Source organism: Pteronotus mesoamericanus, unplaced genomic scaffold (genome assembly GCF_021234165.1).
Source record: "Pteronotus mesoamericanus isolate MK-2021 breed Mesoamerican mustached bat unplaced genomic scaffold, CSHL_Meso_final scaffold_54, whole genome shotgun sequence".
NCBI lineage: Eukaryota > Metazoa > Chordata > Mammalia > Chiroptera > Mormoopidae > Pteronotus > Pteronotus mesoamericanus.
Genome location: NW_026555321.1, coordinates 58,935,654 through 58,955,847, shown reverse-complemented (window position 1 = coordinate 58,955,847; position 20,194 = coordinate 58,935,654). Strand labels below are relative to the sequence as shown.

At 39.7% G+C, this 20,194-nt stretch overlaps 2 protein-coding genes across 3 annotated transcripts in view; one reads left to right on the top strand and one right to left on the bottom strand.

Moving 5' to 3' along the window:
• Positions 1–4,570, bottom strand: part of NBN (nibrin) — a 58,255-nt gene extending 53,685 nt beyond the window's left edge. For both annotated transcript variants that reach the window (XM_054595486.1, XM_054595483.1), the window contains exons 1-4: positions 4,434–4,570; positions 3,398–3,528; positions 2,511–2,659; positions 1,944–2,103 (exon numbers count right to left, since the gene is read on the bottom strand). In XM_054595486.1, the coding sequence (XP_054451461.1) occupies positions 1,944–2,103; positions 2,511–2,659; positions 3,398–3,528; positions 4,434–4,470 (477 nt within the window). In that variant the 5' untranslated portion in view covers positions 4,471–4,570. The remainder of the gene's footprint in view (positions 1–1,943; positions 2,104–2,510; positions 2,660–3,397; positions 3,529–4,433) is intronic.
• Positions 4,571–8,059: 3,489 nt separating this feature from the next.
• Positions 8,060–20,194, top strand: part of DECR1 (2,4-dienoyl-CoA reductase 1) — a 29,756-nt gene continuing 17,621 nt past the window's right edge. The window contains exon 1 of the mRNA XM_054595360.1: positions 8,060–8,183. Coding sequence (XP_054451335.1) covers positions 8,133–8,183 — 51 coding nt within the window. The 5' untranslated portion in view covers positions 8,060–8,132. The remainder of the gene's footprint in view (positions 8,184–20,194) is intronic.

The window sequence follows — 20,194 nt, the reverse complement described above, 5'->3', positions numbered from 1 at the left end:
TTCTGACTGGTGTGAATTGTTATCTCTCTGTAGTTTCAATTTGCATCTTTCTGATGGCTAATGATGATGAGCATGCTTTCATGTCTCTAGACCCTCTTTATGCCCTCCTTGGAGAAGTGTCTGTTCAGGTCCTTTGTCCATTTTTAATTAGACTGCTTGTCTCCCGGGAGTGGAGTCATCTGAACTCTTTATATATATTGGAAATCAAACCCCTGTCTGAAGTATCATTGGCAAATATATTTTCCCATATGGTTGGCTCCCTTTTCACTTTGCTAATGTTTTTTTTAGCCATGCAGAAGTTTTTTATCTTGATGAAGTCCCATTTGTTTATTCTTTCCTTTATGTCCCTTGCTCTTGGGGACATATTGGTAACAATATTGCAGCATGGAGTATCTGAGATTTTCCTACTTATGCTCTCCTCTAAGACTTTCATGGTGTCGTGACTTATATTTAAGTCTTTTAGCCATCTTGAGTTTATTTTGGTGTATAATGTAAGTTGGTGGTCAAGTTTTTTTTTTTTTGCATGTAGCTGGTCAGCTCTCCCAACACCATTTGTTGAAGAGGCTATTTTTACTACATTTTATGCTTCTGGCCCCTTTGCCAAATATTAATTGACCATAGAGACATGGGTTTATTTGTGGGTTCTCTATTCTATTCTACTGATCCATGTGTCTGTTCTTATGCCACTACCAGACTGTTTTGATTACAATGGCCTTATAATATAGTTTGACATCAGGTTTGTCATCCCTTCTACTTTGTTCTTCTTTCTCAAAATTGCTGCGGCTATTTGGGGTTGTTTATGGTTCCATAAAAATTTTTGAAATGTTTGTCCTATATCTGTGAAATATGTCACCGATACTTTAATCAGGACTGCATTGAATCTATAAATTGCTTTGGGTAGTATGGACATTTTGATGATGTTAATTCTTCCAATCCATGAACCCAGTCCAAGATACAAGTATGACATGAGGTTCAATCTGAGCAGCAAGCCCTCCTCTATGATACCTCTGTAGCTATAATACACACATTTTCATTTAATTATGTTAGATATTAAAGGATTTTTCTATCATGTAATAAAGGAATCTAAATTATTTGTTGTTTTCCACTGTAGATATTAACCTAAAACAATCCTATAAATCTATGATCAACCTTTTTAAAAGGAAATAAACCACTTTACCATGTCTTTCTTCAATTAACTTTGGATGTTATTACTGTACTTGCTGTACATGTGCTCCCATGTATAATGCGCACTCATGTTTTTGTGTGCATTATACATGGGATTGTGTAATCATTATGCCCATATGCATCCTTATTTCTCCCTCAAAAATTTGGGCAAAAAAGTGCACATTATACATGGCAAAATACGGTAAATCTGATGAGGATACACGAATCTGAAAATGCTCCAAAGTATGTGGCTGTTTAAATGAATAATCAACATCTTCTAAAGGTGCCTACTTAAAATCTTTAAACTCTGGGGAGTAAATTAAGGTAATATTAAACTACAGAAACTTTTAAGAATTATTTGTGATTAAGGCCTTAAACCAAATGAAAGAGCATGAGATGAGAGTCTTGAGGAAGACAACTTGATGACACAGGAGATACTAATTCTGAAGATGGACAGTTGCTCTCTAATCACTTTGCTCTTATGATGAAAACACAAGCTATACATTGTATTAATCCTGGTGATAACAAAAATCATTTCTAAAAATGCCAAGTCAAAATCTGGAATATAATTTTATCTGCTTCTGTTTTATCACATTATAAACATGTTACTGAAAAGCCATTCCAACCTAAATGGTATACAAAGGCATGGGAATGGCATATATAAATATACGATAGTTCTAATGAGTTTAAATTAAATGACTTTAAAAACAACTGTGTATAGTAGGTAAGCTTGAATTCACAGATCTTATTTTAACGTAATAACAAGGCATTCAACCTACTTTAATGGTAACTTTAACTGCTACCATGACAAGGTGAGTACATTCTTCTGTCCAATTGTTTACAGTAAGTCCTCCAAGCTGCAATATGGTTTGATTTAAAGTAGTTTTCCCAGAGACATCTAAACAAGAAGAGCATGCAATCAAAGGCTCATACTCCACTCTGTAAATGAAAATGAGTTACACAAAGTTGTTATCACAGATTCAGAGATGACAAATTAAAGAACTTTAAACTTGAGAGTCACATCACATGTTATTTTAATTTTTTATAGATAACTGAACGTTCTAACTAATAAGAATCATTGTTCCCTCTAAGTGGAGCTGCGATTAAGAAAAAACCAACACAGTTAACATTATACTTTCACCTATGCAAAATCAAGGTTTCCAGAGCTCACTCAAACTCTTCTTCCCTCTGGTCACTTCCTATGACTGACAATGCCCACTGACCCATGTGGTACAAAGTTTACCACTGCACTAAGTACTAACTAAATTAGACTTCCCTGTCATTTAGAATTTGATTAATCCAAAATAAAGTGCTCCATTTTTAACACCAATTTTTAAAATTCTTACCTGAATTTACTTTCAAATACTCCAAAAGTAATTCTATCCCCTGTCTGCAAAGTTTGGGGAAGGCCATTCTGTATTTTTTCGTCATTAACAAAGGTACCATACTTAGAATTATCTTTTATTGTCAATATAGCGATTTGATGTGTTTGACTCTGGGGGAAAAAAAAACCGAAATGACAAATAATTTAAAGTGTTTTACCAGTCAGTAATATTCAAAAATAACGTTTTTCTATACCTATTGAGAATAGACACACAAAATTTAAGTATCACTGAACAGATCCAGCATCTGCTGGTATGCAGTACTTACTAAAAATGTTTTTTCTTTCTTATTACCTCTAGCATTATCACTAGCACAGCTATTTGTAGTTTTTAGTACTTTTATCAACCAAAGTTGTAATTCAACCAACCAACCCACCCACCCACCCAAACTCAAACACATCCAAAGAAGCTGTGAGGCATAAGTAACAGTTGTTTTCCCTAATAAAACAAGTCAGTTCTTACTGTGAAAACCCCCATTGCATGGGGAAATATCCACCTTCACAGGGCTGCACAAACCCTTTCAAGCAGGACACCTGAGCATCTCTCGATGCTCCATCCCCAAGCTTGACACACTCTAAGCACTCAATGAATGCTTAAGTAAATAAATATAAATATGTTCTACTTCCTCTGAGTTTCTAAATCATTAAAATAAACTGTAAAATACTGAAACAAACTTCAAGTATCAATAGGCAAATACCACTGGTACCACTGCCAAAACGTATTTAATTTTTTAACTTTAAAAAAACAAACAAATTTATGAAGTGAAAGGTCCTGCAGATTTCTCACACACGCAGCAAGCAATCTTTGTGATCCAACCCCTGTGAGTCAGTGAAGTACAACCAGTAACACACCAGGCCGGTCGTGGGAAAGCCAGTGATTAATGTGGCGTGACTGCGACTGACGGACTGATCGTTTTCAATGAGGATGTCACAGTTTTTCCTTCCAACCACGTACTCCACACCCGTCAGAAGTCGGTATGGTTCTAGAATTAAGAGAAAACTGATAAATGCACACGTGTACACCGACTTACACGCGTGTACATAAAACAGGTACTTAAATGAAATATTTTATTTTGCTATTTGAATGTTAACAATGCACTCATAAATGAAACGTTTTTCCAGTGAAGCTTCACTGAAGGGCACAGAAGGCTGAGTAGATGGAAAACCACCCTGAGGAGCCTAAAAGACCCTCTGTTCATATCTAAATTTAAAGCGTTAATGATCTTCCTTGTAGCGGCCCGTGCACACGCGGTTTGCTCCGCGCAATTCAAGGTCAATGTGCCCCCTTTGGAACTTGATGGACGGACTCCACAACCTCTCGGTGAACATACAACGTGAAACCACGGCCAAAAGAAACGCTGAGTAACACAGGAACTCGAGGTAGCAGAATATGAAACACGGTTTGGGACCGGGGGGCGTGGGGGACGGAAAGCAGCGCGCAGGGAACGCCCTGTTCCCATCGCCGAGACAAGCATACCACACCCACGTCCCAGGTGTTCCACACAGAGAGGCGTCCCGTCACCTCAGCTTTTCACAGTGAGCGCCTGCTGTCTCCTCCCGGCTGGACCCGCCACAGCCGATGCCAGGCACTCATTCGGCGGCCAGCCAACCCGCAGGAGCCGTTTTCACCGGAGGGGACGGGGCGGCGCCTCGCTGCGGACTCTCAGGGCCTCTAGGCCTTCCCACCCAATCTGCCCGAAGCTCCGCCCCGCCTCGCGCAGGGCACACCACCCGGACACAGGACGCTCAACCCGCCCCCGACGCTCCGCTTCCTGTCGTCGCCGGAAGATGGCAGGACGGACGGGACCGAGCCGGAAGCGCTCCTCAGACCCTCTACCCCGGCACGTTCCTGGGGAATCGTCCCTCTATCCCCTCCCTTACTCCTCACCTCGGGCTGGGCCCGCGTCGGGTAGCAGCTTCCACATGAATCTTGTCTGTGTCGGAACGACGTGCGTCAGCGTAACTGCCACCTACAGACACGCGCTGCCGCTGCGACTGCGAACTCGCGGGCCCCGTCACGTGCTCACTCCCGGGACCGCGCCTGCGTAGGAAACGTAGGCGGAGGTCGGCGTGGCTTCTGGTCGCCTCCTGGTGGTTAGGAGGGAATAACGCAATAGCTGTGGAAGTGTGCTGTATTTAAGGGACTGGAAGTATGGATCCCATTTTGAGGAGTTCGCCAATATTAGATTATCTGCTTTTTTTTCTGATTGGGAGTGGAAATAGCTGTAGAAATTAACTCCAAAGCAACGTAAGAAAACTTAGTACTTCTTAGTACGCTGACACACTAATCACGTATGTAATTCCATGTGTTAGCAATTCCCTTAAATTGCAGTTATTCCTTTGTATGACGCCTAATGATGGTGAGGATGATTATGGCGAACACAAGGGTTTCAACCCGTCAACTCACTATTTTCACTCTTTAAATTCAAATCAATTTCTTCCCTGTTTCATAATGTTACACTTTATCTAACCAGTAGCTGAATTCTTTCCATTTTCACTTGGATCTCATTGGTGCAGGTTCTACTCCAAGAGCCCCTAATCCTTCATCACCTCTTCCTGCGCAGATCCATTTCACATCCTGCATACAACAGTGTAAACACCCTAGAACACACTGCTAATCATAGAAGTTCTGGTTTTCTTTTCTTTCTTTTTTTAAAAGATTTTATTTATTTATTTGAAGGAGTAGGAGGGAGAAAGAGAGGAGAGAAATTATCAGTGCGAGAGATGTTGATTGGATGCCTCTCACAAGCCCCCAACCAGGGACCTGGCCTCTAACCCAGGCCTGTGCCCTGACTGGGAATGGAACTGGTGACCCTTTTGGTTCACAAGAGGGCACTCAGTCCACTGAGCCACACCAGCTAGGGCAGAAGTTCTGGTTTTCAAAAGCATTCTGTACTGTAATGAGAAGAAAAAAAAGTCACTTATAAAGGCTGGTTTACCAGTCTCTTATGAACATAGATGCAAAAACCCCTAAGTACAAAATTAGCAAATTGAGTCAGGTGATATTTAAAAGGGATGCTTATGACTAAGTAGAATTTACTCCAGAAATGGAAGGGTGGATGTTATCATCAGAATAACAGGGATAGAAAGAAAGAGAGATCTATGATTATACTGGTAGTTGCAGAAAAAGTATTTGATAAAATTCAACATCATTCATGATATTAAAAAAACACTTTCAACAAAGTAAGAATAGAGGGAACCTGCTTGATCCAATAAAGGGCATTTATGAAAAGACTGAAGTTTATTTTATATTTAAGATGAATTATTGAACATTTCCCCTAGCATTAGGAATGAAGCAAGGATTTATTTACTCTTGCCACTTATTTTCAACATGGCATTAAATGCTCTACCAATGTAGTAAAGGATAAAAAGAAAAGGCATGTGGATTAAAAAGGAAGAAACACACTAATCTTATTCACAAAATATATGATTATGTGTACTGAAAATTTAGAAGAATCTCCTGGCAAATTATTTGAATTAAAAAGTTTACTGGATACAAAGTCTATACATAGAATTTAATTGTATCCTTTATTCCAGAAAATAAATAGAAAATTACATACATAAAATAGATAATTGTAATAGCATGCAAGTCATTAATACTTAGCAATAAATTTATTATAAATGTAATATAAAACATTATTAACTATTATACATTACCAACAAAAATTAAGTCCTAAATATATATTTATACCACATTCATGAATTATTAAGATGTAATTTCTCCCAAAATTTGATTCAGTGCAATTTCAATATCAGAAGATGTTTTGAGTGGAAATTAATAGATTCTAAAGTATGTATGGAGATACATAGGCTGAGAAAAGTCAAAGCAATTTTGAAGAACAAGGCTGAAGTACTTACACTACCAGATAATAAAATGTACTACACAGTTACTGTTTTAAGTCTATGTTCTATTGCCACGAGGAAAGAAAATAGGCAAACGGATCAAAATAGAACCACCCCCCAAAATCCACACATATAAAGTAATTCAAATTTCAAAAGTAATAATACAGACTGAGCAATGAAGGAAAGGTTGTTTTTTGTTTGTTTTTCCAATAAGGATACTGGGGATATTGGTAAGCACTGCAGAAGAAATAAAGATTGAACCTATAGCTCATACACACATGAAAAAAATACATCAACCCCATATGGATTGTAGATCTAAATATGAAAGTAAAATAAACATTTTAAAAGAAAACACCATTAAGAAATACGTAAATCTTTCTTAAACAGGACACAAAGTAAGTATGTCTTGGACTGCAGAATCCCTAAATTTCACTGATTTGATGGACCCAGAACAATTAGTAGAGGTTTGCTTGTTGCTTTTCTAGAGGGTATACATGCTCACCAGGGCCTTCAATACACTTGTAGATTCTTGTGAATCCAACCTCTCGCAGAATACCAACGGTAGAAGTGACGTTCAGGTCGCGCCCCTCAGTTAAAACTAAAGTCTGTAAGAGATATCGACACAGTGCTGTTGCCAAATGTTCACGATATAATGTTTCTTATAAGTCAGCCGGGCAACTGCTCGGCTACCTGCCTTCTAAATGACCCAGCACCAAGGACTAGACAAGAGTTACACAAGGTAACTATGCTATTCACTTAGTTTTTGTTGAATGCAGGGTCACTCAAAGTAGAACAGCAATATATATTAATATCCTACTTATACACTAACAATTTAAAAGAAATAAACACACACACAGAGCAATTAATGGGGAAAAATCAACCGGAGTCCCAGCTCCGGGAGACAGCATGGTGGTCAAGGGAGCTCAGTGTCTTGCAAGGAAAGGTTTCCAGAGCCAGGCGGGCAGCAGGATAGATGAAGTCCTCAGTCCGGCAAGGCAGACACTCTGGTGGCTGATGCCAAGGGAGATTAGTGTGGCATGGAGCAGCACTTTGGTGTGTGGAGCTCAGCTGTCTCAGCAGTGGCCTGAAGCTTGCTTCAGTTATACCCTTGAAAGTGATGTACTCCATCCTTTTGAGTTTTTCGATGAGGGTCTTGGCATTCCCGATGGTAAGTGGGGAATTTCCCCAGAAGCCTATTTCTGGGTGGTCCCGCTTTGTAGACAAGCGTATTTTGGACACATGTGCAGATATTTTGGATGTGTCTTCTTTCCACATGTGTCTTCACATGACTCAGGTAATTTCCCTTTTGATCAAAAGTGTCATGGCTGACCAGCAGCCATCTTGGTTGACATGAGCCACTCCATTTTGTTTTCCTATTTTGCTATACTTTATGCTATTTTGACCAGGCTAATGCCATTTCATTGGTCCTGCTCTCCATATACCCTACTAGGACACACAACTGACAGAGAGCAGGAGCCTCTGAGAGCCTAGCCCTGAAGTGCCCGGCTCAAACTGGTGGTTGTAGGTACCTGGAAGCCAGGTCCACCAGAGACCCCAGTGCCGGCCCCAGCCGGCTCCTAGGCCTCCCCAGCCTCCGCTCCCCTCCCCAGCCACGCTCCTACTCCGCCTCAGTCGCAAAGGCCTCCCAACTCCGCCCCTTGGTGTCAGACACGCCTCCGAACGCCGGGCAGTCAGTCACGCCCGGTCGTCGCAGGCCCCGGCTGTTTGTCGTCCTGCTACTTTCATGGCGCTGTTGGGCAGGGTTTCCTTTGCTGTGGGTCACGGTCCTCGGCGGGTAAGGAGGCGCTGGGAGGCCAGATTAGGTTCCATCGAGCGCCCTGCTTCTGGCCGCCTGGGGGTGGCTTCCGGGGAGCTGGGTGACTGGAATCCCTGGCTTGGGGTGTGTAGGGGCACGCTGTTCTCAGGGTCGCGCTCCCAGTCGTGTGCTAACTGGGACAGAGTGTACCGTGCGCACGCGACCTTGTGACAGGCTGGGGACAGGGCCGGTCGCACTGGCCTTATCTGCGGCCGTTTTTATGAGGGAAACTCGTTTATGTGCTATCTGTGCGATTACACATTAATACAAACAAATTCACACAAAAAGAGAAAGAAAGAAGAATAGAAACCCCCTGTTCGGATGCTCCACCTAGAGGTGGTGCTGGGCGGCACCCACCTATGCCCCCACCTCAGCATCCAGACGAGACGAGAGTGTGCGCAATAGCCCCTCCCCCAGCTAAATAAAAAAAATCCTAATAGATTAAACTAAACCAAGAAGCACCGTTTCGGTAGCCAGGTACAAAAAGTAACCTGCCAAATGTGAGAACACTTTTAACAGTTTGACAGAATAGATGCCCTGGTGTTCTGTTCTTGAAAAACATGGACAAATTTCAAAGAAGGTAAACACAAGGATATTGTGCATCTCCCAAGTAACAAAACTTTCTTTTAAAAAGTCAGATTCGTTCAAGACTGGTTTCGCTGATAATGCTTCCTCTTCCTGTGAAGATTTAGGTTATAGGTCGTTGCTGGAGAAACTAATTGTTTCTGGGTTTCTGATTCCTTCACACGGGCATTTCTCATTTCAATCCCACAGCAGTCCTGGGGTAGAAAAGTCTCCAGAATCTTTTATAGCACAAATCATTAGGATCGTGGTAATAAAGTCACAGGTCTTCTGACACCATTGGACAGTATAGGTTGAGGGAGAAAATGAACTCATTTAAAATTGTAACCTGACAATTTTGAAATTACTTTGTTTAAGAAAAATTTTGAGGGTGGGGATTTGTAGGCAGAGATCCTATTGCTGTGAGTGGTGGGTCCCTTGGGTTTGAATTCCCCAGAGAAGAGTCTGCACATTTGTGAAGCAGCATGATTTTGTATGCAAATACAACTTGATACAGTTAAAACCATATTTCTTTTGTTATACATCCTATTTAAGAAGTGATATGTTAAATTGTGTAATTAGCTACAAAACAAACACTTTTTTCAGAACTGGCTCTGTACCTAGCGCTGGGGACAAAGATTTAAAAAAAGAAAAACAAAACCTAAATTAAAACACTGCTCTTGGTTGTATTGATGAAAACATTCACTCACCCAACTCTTTATCAGGAAATGCTAATTAAGTGGCTACTGTGTGTTGGGCATTCTTTGGTGTTCCTTGGTTGAAAAAGGCATATGTGGTTATTGAGCCCCATGTATTTTTTTAAGCTAAAGATGATAACCCATGAATGGACCTTAAATCAATTTAGTGTAAAAGCAAATGAATTTTAAAAATTAATAAATAAATAAATTGGAATTGAATATGAAATACTAGAATACGTCTTATGTAGTAAGGTTTATGAAACTTTAAAAAAAATTTACCATTCTTCCTTTTGTAGATTCATTCTTTGATATGTGATGCATATGGCCAAGCTTCTTTTTCTTTTGTTTTCATCAATAGTAATAACTTTATTATTTTTATAAAAAATGGTATCTGGCCAACATGAATTCAGGTAATGCAGTTAAATAAATTTTTTGAAAAAACAAAGTAACACGTGACCCCACACTGGCCACCTGTTTCACAATAGTGAAATAATTATTAATATTTGGTGACCGTCATTCCAGGCAGTGTCTGTGCTGGTAAAAGGACAGATGAATGGGCATAATTTGGCTTGGATGTATCACATTTATTTTTTTTATTATTTATTTATTTATAAAAAAAAAAAATCCTCACCCAAGGGCATTTTTTTAATTGCTTTTTTTTGTTTGTTTTTGCTGTTACCTCTATCTGAACATCAATTCCACTATCCCTTTTCTCACTTAATCCCTATTTATTTAATGAGAGACTCTGGAATAATTTTCTTTCAGTAAAATTTCTACATTTTAAAAAATACACAGCTGCACTTCTGTCAATTGCCATTGCTCTATGGATCTCCTACTGTTATTGTGTATAAATCTTATCTGTATAGCAATGGCACTATTTTTTAAAACATTTTTTGGAATGATGATCTGAATCAGAGTTGAAACCAGATTCCAGCAAGATTATAGATCATCATGACATGTATATTGTAATTTCATTAAGAGTATTTTTATTTTAATGTAAATTATCTTGCTATGTGTTATATATTACTTACTGGTTTCTTATTGGAATTCAGTAAAGGAGAAATATGGAAGGTGGATGAAATAAAGGGATAAAAGAGGCTAAGTGTTATGATCTTAGCATTTGTATGGCCCCAGACTTCATGTACTGAACCCTAATGCCCGCTGTGCTGGCATTAGGAGGTGGGGTCTTTGAGAAGTGCTTGAGTCACGAGAGAGGAATCCTCAGAAATGAAATTAGTGCCTTATATAAGCTTCAGAGCGATTCCTTGCCCCTTCTGCCAAGTGAAGATACAAGAAGTCTGCCACCTAGACCAGAGACATCAGCCTACCATGTATAAGGCTGATCTTTTTTTTTTTTTTGCAGATAACATTTACACTTTTATTTTTTTTTCATTTTTCAAAACTTTTTTCTTTCCTTTATTGCCCTCCACTCTGCACTGCCCTTCTCCCAGCATTCCTTCCCCTTGCCTTAGTTCATGTCTGCAGGTCGTACATATAAGTCCTTTGGCTTCTCCATTTCCTATACTATTTTTAACCTCCCCTTGCCTATTTTGTACCTACTATTTATGCTGCTTATTCCCTGTACCTTTACCTCTATTCTTCCCCCTCTCCCTCCCCTCAGATCTCCATTTCTATGATTCTATTCCTGTTCTAGTTGTTCACTTTGTTTGTTTTGGGGTTTTTTTTAGGTTCAGTTGTTGATAGTTGTGAGTTTGTTGTCATTTCACTGCTCCTAGTTTTTGATCTTCTTTTTCTTAGATAAGTCCCTTTAATATTTCATATAATAAGGGCTTGGTGATGATTAACTCCTTTAACTTGACCTTATCTGGGAAGCACTTTATCTGCCCTTCCATTCTAAATTATAGCTTTGCTGGATAGACTAATCTTTGATGTAGGTCCTTGCTGTGACCAGCACAGAGTGGAGGTCCCTGAGTGAGGGTGATGGGAGATTGAGAAAGACACAACACAAACAGTTTAAGGAAAAGTGGGGGCCAGGTGAGACATTGTCATCGGTTGGAGAGACAATGACCCTGAACACAGTCTCCGCGTTTATTTTATGGGGGTTGGTTAGATGAAGCTCAAGGACATTTTACAGACTCAAGGATGTGCTGCAGGCAAAGATTGTTCTGTTTCCAGGCTACCTAAATGATAAAATATTTCTTCTGCAAAGGTTACAGTCACATTCAGCTGAAGCTTGCAGTCAACTATTTCCTTCTCAAACCCCGCGGCCTCTGGCTGCCGTCAGCTGCTGGCTTGCTCTGTTTTGCAGGTGCAAGCGGTCAAGTGTGGCTTTGCCAAGCACTTAATGTGGGCTTTTGATGTCAGCCTTCACTGTCCGCCACAGATCCTTGGCTTTCATGACTTTGAATACTTCTTGCCAGACCCTTCTTGCCTGGAAAGTTTCTTTTGGCAAGTCATCTGATAGTCTTATGGACACTCCTTTGTAGATAACTCTGCTTTTCTCTTGCTGCTTTTAAGATTCTCTCCTTATCTTTAATCTTGAGTAATGTAATTATAATGTGCCTTGGTGTGTGCTGCCTTGGGTCCAACTTCTTGGGGACTCCGAGCTTCCTGGATCTCCTGGAAGTCTATTTCCTTGACCAGATTGGGGAAGTTCTCCATTATTTTTTCAAATAAATTTTCAATTTCTTGCCCTTCCTCTTTTCCTTCTGGCCCTCCTAAGATTCGGATGTTGGAATGTTTAAAGTTGTCCCAGAGGTTCCTAAGCCTCTCCTCATTTTTTTGAATTATTGTTTCTTCATTCTGTTCCAGGTGAATGTTTATCTTTTCCTTCTGCTACCAGTCGTTGATTTGAGTTCCAGTTTCCTTCCCTTCACTGTTGGTTCTCTGTATATTATTCTTTATTTCACTTTGGTGGCCTTCACTTTTTTCTCCATTTTGCAACCATACTCAACCAATTCAGTGAGCATCCAGATTACCAGTGTTTTGAACTGTGCATCTGATAAGTTGGCTATTTGTTTATCGCTTAGTTCTATTTTTGGAGCTTTGATCTGTTCTTTCATTTGAGCTATATTTCTTTGTCTCATCCTTCATTCCTTTTAGAGACAGAGGAAGGGAGAGGGAGTTTAGAGAGAAGGGAAGGGAGGGAGAAAGAGAGGGAGAGAAACATTGACGTGAGAGAGAAACATCCATTGGTTGCCTTTCGCACGCACCCCAGCCAGTACTGAACCTGTAACCTAGACATGTGTCCAACTGGGAATCAGACCCACGACCTTTCTGTTAATGGGATGACACCCAACCAACTAAGCCATGCAGACCAGGGCTATTTCTCCTTTAGAACTAAACATTGGTTCATTGCATTCTGACACTGAATATTGTCAAGGAGAAATGTAAGGCCAGTTGGATTCACCATCCCCCCACCCCCTTATTTGTGTTTTTCTCTTCTATCTTGAAAGCCTACAAAATATTTCTTTACCCAATTAAAAATTCCAGAATATGAGCTTTCTGGGAGCAAGGATTTTCATCTGGTTTTTCACTGCTACTATTATAAGCACATCACCAGATTAAAATAAACCCTTTTCAAGAGCAGTGGTTCTATTTCCAACTAACATGACTAGAAAAAAGAGTCATGTTAGTTTTGGCTAATATGACAGCAATAAATAACAGATGACATGAATGAAATACAGCAAGAGTGAAGACTTCAGTTGGCAATTTCAAACTGCCTGCATATTTACCTCTTTGATTTCATCTCCCTGTATTGTGTAGCATTGGTGAAGCATCTGTTTGGTTCACATCTAACTATAGATAGATAACTAATAAAATTGGAACTCCACCCTGCAGAACATAGCAACTACTTTTTCAAAGCCTGTTCATTGCTATAAGATGTGTCATTCCTCAAAAATGAAATTTCTACCTTGCTACTGGAAGCAGCTGCTTCATTCAACCTGGCAACCAGAGCCTGGAGGCCAGCTAACTTCTTTTTATGTTTGCTCAGCCAGATCTTCACGTTGGCAATGAGGTCTGTATTCTGCAGAAGCTTAGAACATCTGTGCAGTGCCCTGAGTCAAGGAGATCGGGCCATCCTCACAGTACAGAATGGGAGGTTCACATGGCCTGTGGCAAGACATTGGGTGGGAAGTTTGAGCTCCTTAAGTTTTGTAATGTTTACAAACTGTTGTCATTAGTGAATGGGACAGTTCTTCATTCTGCAGGACTGAGGACTGTCCTTTTCTGCAGTGGAGCTTCAGTAGTGTCTCCTCTAGCTGCCCCTTTTATTTCCAGATGCCTCCAGCTGTGCACCATGCCTGCTGTGCTGCCCTGGGAGTGTTCTGGGCATTGAAAAAAATGCATGCATGGCACAGACGGTGGCTTCTAGCAACTGGACAAAATTAATTTGTATGTAGTTATAGGAAGCTTATCATGTGTACGGACTATATGAGTTGCTTTGGGAATGCCAAGATGTACATTTTTCAGAGTTATCCTTTGAGAAATAAGGTTGTCCATTGCCCACTCTTTACCAAGCTGACATTTTTATATTACAGCTAAGGTCCAGTTTGCAAAGCACTTATGGATATTTGAGTTGGGGTAAATTTGATCTGAAAAATAATTACTTTGACCTAAACCAACAGGTAGTTAGAAACTCTTAAAGAATGGATGTGGTAATGTTCCATTGTCTTTATAAATGTAGCTCACACTTAATTGTGGAATAGAGAGTAATGACACTGATTCTATGCTAGTTTGATTCTTGCTATATTGTTATTTTCCTTTATATCCTCTCTATACTTGTATGCTTGCATATGTGATTTGATTTTGTCAACTATTTTAAGTGAAAAATTTATGAACATATTGAACACTCAACAGTACAAAGCACAGACAGTGACAAACTTCTCTATGGTGTAAAAAGATACGATGCTCTTTTTCCCTTTTTAAATTGGTTCCTTGGGTTTTATTTAGACAAGGAGTCACACACTCACATGCCTCACGTCCCTCACATACTCTTTAAGTCCCTCTCCCAGGAGGTCACTGCTATAAATAATAGTTTCTTGTGGTCCTTCCAACAATTTCTGTGCATATATCAACATGCGTGAAGATACAGATGTCCTCATTTAAAAAGACCACACAAATGGAGCATTTCCCTTAACACAGTTTCTTCTACAATGTTGAATGGATGAATAAACAATATAAATATAGCAATGTTTTGTTTTGTTTTTAATTTTATTTATTTATTTATTTATTTATTTAAATACATTTGTCTCTGCCTCCCCCCCACCACTTTCCCTTGCCCCCTCCCTCCTTCCCTCCCTCAGCTCTTCCCCTTTGGTTTTGTCCATGAGTCCTTGCTATATGTTCCTTGACTTTCCCCTTCCCTTCCCTTTCCCTGCCCCCCTCTTCCCTCTTGTCTCTGTTGATTTCTTTTCCTTTCAGTGTTGCTGGTCATATTTTCCTTGCATCTTTGCATTGTTGGTTAGGATCCGCTTATAGGTGAGATCATATGGTATTTGTCTTTCGCCCCCTGGCTTATTTCGCTTAACATAATGCTCTCCACTTCCATCCATGCTGTCGCGAAGTGTACTAGTTCTTTTATTCTTTCTGCTGCGTAGTATTCCATTGTATACATGTACCATGATTTTTTGATCCAATCATCTACTGATGCGCATTTAGGTTGCTTCCAACACTTGGCTATTGTAAATTGTGCTGCTATGATTATAGCAATGTTTACATTAAGCATGTGAGCTCTAGCTTTTAATAGATGTGCAATATTTTGTTATATGAATGTGCCCTGATTGATTGGTTTTATCCCCTATGGAAATGCAGATTGGTTCCCCAGTCTTTTCTATTACAAACAATGCTTTTGTTGGGCTATTTTGAATTCCTTGCATTTCTGAGTCCCTAAAAAAATAATAATAAAATAAATTTTAGGATAAGCACATCAATTTTTGCAAAAAGCCCACTGGGATTTTGATAATAATGGAATCTGTAGAATATTTGGGGAGTTTTTGCCAAGTTAACAAAATTAAGTTCTCCAATCCATGAACACAGGGTGTCTTTATAAGTCTTGCACTGTTTTTATTAAATTTATTAGTATTGTGTTCTTTTTAATGTGATTATAAATAGTTGCTATTTTAATTTCATTTTCATCTTAACATATGTCTTTGAACATAATTTCTTTTTTTCCTAAGTATGTGAGGATATCTGTTGCAAAAATTCCCAAATGTGGAATCACTGGCTTAAAGGGTATTTATAGTTAACATTTTGATAAATGTTGCCAAATTGGCCTCCAAAGAAGTTGTCCCAATTCATATCAGCAGACTGTAAGAGTGAGTTTAATATTGAAGCTGTTTCTTGTATCATGTATTACTAAATTTTGAACCTCAATATATTTGGTAAGGAAAAAAGTGTATTTTCTTTTGTTTAAATGACTATTCAGCTATAAGCATGTTTGTTAATTATATTTTCTTTGTGTGGAATACCTTTTAAAGCTCTTTGCCTAGTTTTTCTATTTGCAAATGACTTCTTAATACTCATGTCCATAGACTTGAATTTTCTTTTCTTAGATGTAAACTAACTACAAGATGTCATTATTTAAAGTCACTGGAAATAACTTGTTAAAACAAGTGTCAGAGAGCTGTATTTGTATCATATGTCTGCATAAGACTATTCATCTGCCCTACTGAAGCTGTGATGGCATTGGAGCTTGGCATCAGTGTTACAGCCAATCAAATAAGCATGTACAGAATGCTTTGGTGCTAGAAACCCCATCCCAGTGGGGACTGAGACAGTTTTCCCTTTCTGGTACTACAGCCGACTGTGGAAGCCTGTCACCCTTGTGCAGGGAGGGGGTCATTTGGCTCATTTTTAAAGAGACACCAATTTTGAAGTATAAACAGAGTTTTTGGCACTCTTGCTTAGTTTTGAAGGCAGATTCTGCTGAGTTGAGAAAGAAATTGGGTGGTTAAAGCTGAAGAGAAAGCAAGCGCAAAGGCCAGACGGTGAAAGTGCTTGGTGAGCCTCAGGGATGCTGAGCAGTGGTACACAGTTTACTCCCCCACCCAGGACCTGGGGGAAGGAGGTCTGTAAAGGTCTGAGGCCATGTTGCCCTACAGCTCAAATGCCTTGCCAATGAGCTTAATTTTTGTATTTTTGACTCTGGAGGACATTAATATTTTCGAGGGATGGGATTTTAATGTGGATAATAATAACGTGACAATGATGGGGAAATAGCTAAGCTAAGTGTTATTTAAATATTGACTTAGATCCGCAGCTTCCACTTGAGGGTCTATTGTTACATGGTTTTTAAAGATTTGAAACTAGATTTTCTCAATAATATATACACATAGCACATTAAACAGTGATGTTTACAGAAATTTCTTTTACATGAAACATCAGAAACTTCTCTATGGTGTAAAAAGATACGATGCTTTTTTTCCCTTTTTAAATGGGTTCCTTGGGTTTTATTTAGACAAGTAGTCACACACTCACATGCCTCACGTCCCTGAAAGCCCTGTACTGAAAGAGGCTACCCAGTAACAAGGGCTCACTCTGCAGGTGAACTCAGCCAGGTAGGTGGGTGGACCTAAGTATTGGTAAAGCTTCTGATTTTTATCTAAGTTCTCCCAGTTTTGAAATATTGCCTAAAAATTTTAAAAACACCGTGGAAGCCTAAGAAAAGACATTTGGTCTAGAATCACCAATTTACCTCTATTTTAGATGTTTGTTCTAGACATTTTAGATGAGCAAAAATACTTAAGTACTTAGGAATAAATTTCATTGATATCAGTCTTCATCCTTGAGGGAAGAAACGGTCAAGACTCTCAGAATTGGACTTTGAGGGTGAGAAGTAGGATCACTTTCCAAGATGCTGTAATGTAAGGATGCATGGAAAAGGGGGATATGGTTTATATGATGTGGGTGAGTGATGTGTGGTTGGGAAGGCAGAAGATGGCTCATTTTTTTTTTTCTGGGATATATTAGAACTTACAAATCTTCATTTCTTTTTAAAAAAATATGTTTTATTTTTAGAGAAAGAGAGGGAGAGAAATATCAGTGTGTAGTTGCCTCTGACATGCCCCCAACTGGGAACCTGAATTGAAATCAAACTGGCGACCCTTTTTTTCACAGGCTGGCACTCAATCCACTAAGCCACAACAGCCAGGGAAGGAACTTATAACTCTAAAAAATAAATTTATAATGCCACAATAGGAAGACTGTTACAAGAATTTTAGAGATTTAGAGCTCTGGAAGACTCGGCCTTCATAGGAAAGGTGTTATTTCCTTTCTCAAAAACAACTTATATGCAGAAAAACCACAGAGTGAGATTTGAAAATCTATGAAAGACTATTTTGTATTCACTTTTTATAACTCAAATGGCCAAAATGCTGTTTCAGTTTATTCAGAAGTAGGAGCTTGAATACAATAAGATCTTGTGAGATATTTATTTCTATGGATCTTAACGTTGAAATCCACTTGTTTTTAGGCAAACAGCTCAAATTTAATCTTCAACAGCATATATGCTGTGAATTATCAGAGGGTAATGTGAATTAAAGTAGCATATCAAGTTCTTCACTTTTCGCAGTAGGGAAGAGGAATCATGATCAGGATTGATCAGATCAAATAAGATACAGTGGGTAAGACAGTGCTGGCTCATTGAAAATATTAAAAACAAACCAACCAAACAAAAAGAGCAAATAATCATCCATAGTCTCATCACCTAGAGATGACAACTGTGAGGTAATGGAGGACTCAGAAATCACACACATCTTGGATTTGAGTCAGGTCTTATACTACTTATCATTATTGGTAAACATTATTGACCTTTCTGTGCTTCAGTTTCCTCATCTATAAAATGGGAGTAATGACAGAGTTTACATTCTGGAGTTGTTGGGAGGTACTACATTGAAAGCCTAGTAGGCCTTGGCATGCAGTAAGCAGTCAATCACTACTTCTAAGCACATATTTTATTTACATTTAAAAAATTCCTGTGTATTTCTTTTTTCACTTAGCATAGTGTAACTGTGTAGCATGTGGTTCGGCTGCTTGTCACTTTATTACATGAAGGGAAAATTTGTGTTGAAGGAAATAGGTTTTTATTAACAGGGTTCCAATTCTGGGGAGCTGAGAGCATTCCTGCTCCGAGCCCTTCTCTCTGAGACCCAGAACTTCTCTTGCTCCCCAAAAGATTACAAGCCAAAATGGTGTCCAGAAGTTCTCCATTTCCTTATCTGTCCTTGTGGAACTTAAGCTGGTCATGCAAACAGATGTCCATCCTCTCCGGAATGTGCACTACTGGGTTTCAGAGTTGCTATCTTCTTGCAGCAGCTCTCTCTTTCAGGGTCTAGGGTGTGCTGCTCTCAGTCTCCATGTAGCAGTCTAAGACCCCTGTGCTTACTGCACTGGATCATAGTATGTCAGAGGCTGGAGCCCATTGAGGCATTACTCCTAGTGTGGGACCCTTCCTCCTGGAGCGGGTTTCCAAACCCATGGGAACTAAAGCCTGATGGGCCTGGCACCTGCCTGGTCTCAAAAGTGTTCCTGTCTGTTTGGGAAGCAGGGGCTGAGACCCAGAGTGTCCAAGCACACCTATGACCAAAAGTCCCAAGCCAAAGCACAAGCCAAGAGCAAGCTTCTTCACATATCCTGTCTGAAAAGTTCTCTCCTGGAAACCTCTGGGTTCCAGAAGCCAGGGGGCTTGCCCAGCTTTCTGACCAATGAGGGCCAGTGTTGGCCATATTTGCCTTTGCCCCTCCTTCAAAGCAGCTAGCAAGGAGTTTCCTCCTGCATTTCCTCCCTGTTGGGAAGGCGTGAGCTGCCTGGTCAGGCTTACAGACTGACTTCTTTACAGTTGATAGCTGCCTTTGTTATGCAATGTGCCTTAAGCACTGTGCCTTCTCTGTTCTGCTCCTCCCTGCCTTGGAGAAGATGGTACTTTTAATCTGTAGCCTCAGCAGCTCTCCCTGCCCTGCTGCCTTTCCTGGCAAGAGGGGGAGCAGTCTTGTACCATATTTGGGAGTCCCCTGCCTGAATTGGGGTTCCTTGTTTTCCAGGGATCTTTGCTCTGACGTGCCCTGTTACAATGTCATAAGCATTTTCTTGTGCAGTTTTCTTTTGATGAACAGCCTTATTCTAAACCATTGACTAGATTTCTAATAATAGTCTTAGGGTAAATGTCTAGATATCCTGGATCAACAGTGATGCCTCAGTTGGCTTCCAAAAGGACTCTAGCAGGAGATATCACATGCCTTTGGCGTGATTACCGTACACAGTAGGATCTCTAGGAGTGGAGAGAGGCAGCTTAAAAGGCCATGCTGGAATATTGATTCTGCAACCTCAGCGATTTGTTTAACTTTCTGGGCCTTTCCTGTACAATGGGCAAAAATAATGCCTACTTCTTGGGGTGGGTAATATTAGTCAGATCGATATCTAATCCTGACCCATCATAACTACTTAATGAATGCTGGCTCTTTATTGTTTTTGTGCTCAACACTTAAAGTTTGTTTTTATAATAAAATGTGAGAGAGAGAGAGTGGTTTTTACAAGTAATGTGAGAGTGTAAGCTGTAAAATATGACAGTAATGCAAATATTTTTTAGTTCAAAATGGTTTGATTCCCTTCCCCACCTTTAAAATATAACAAATAGTTTATCTAAATTTATCATCCAGAAGGCAACATGGGAAGAGACATTTAACTTAAACCTTATACAGAACTTTTTATGATCTTCTTCAGTGATTCAATGGCAGTATGTGATTTTTATCCAAAATGTTTTTGTTAAAAGAC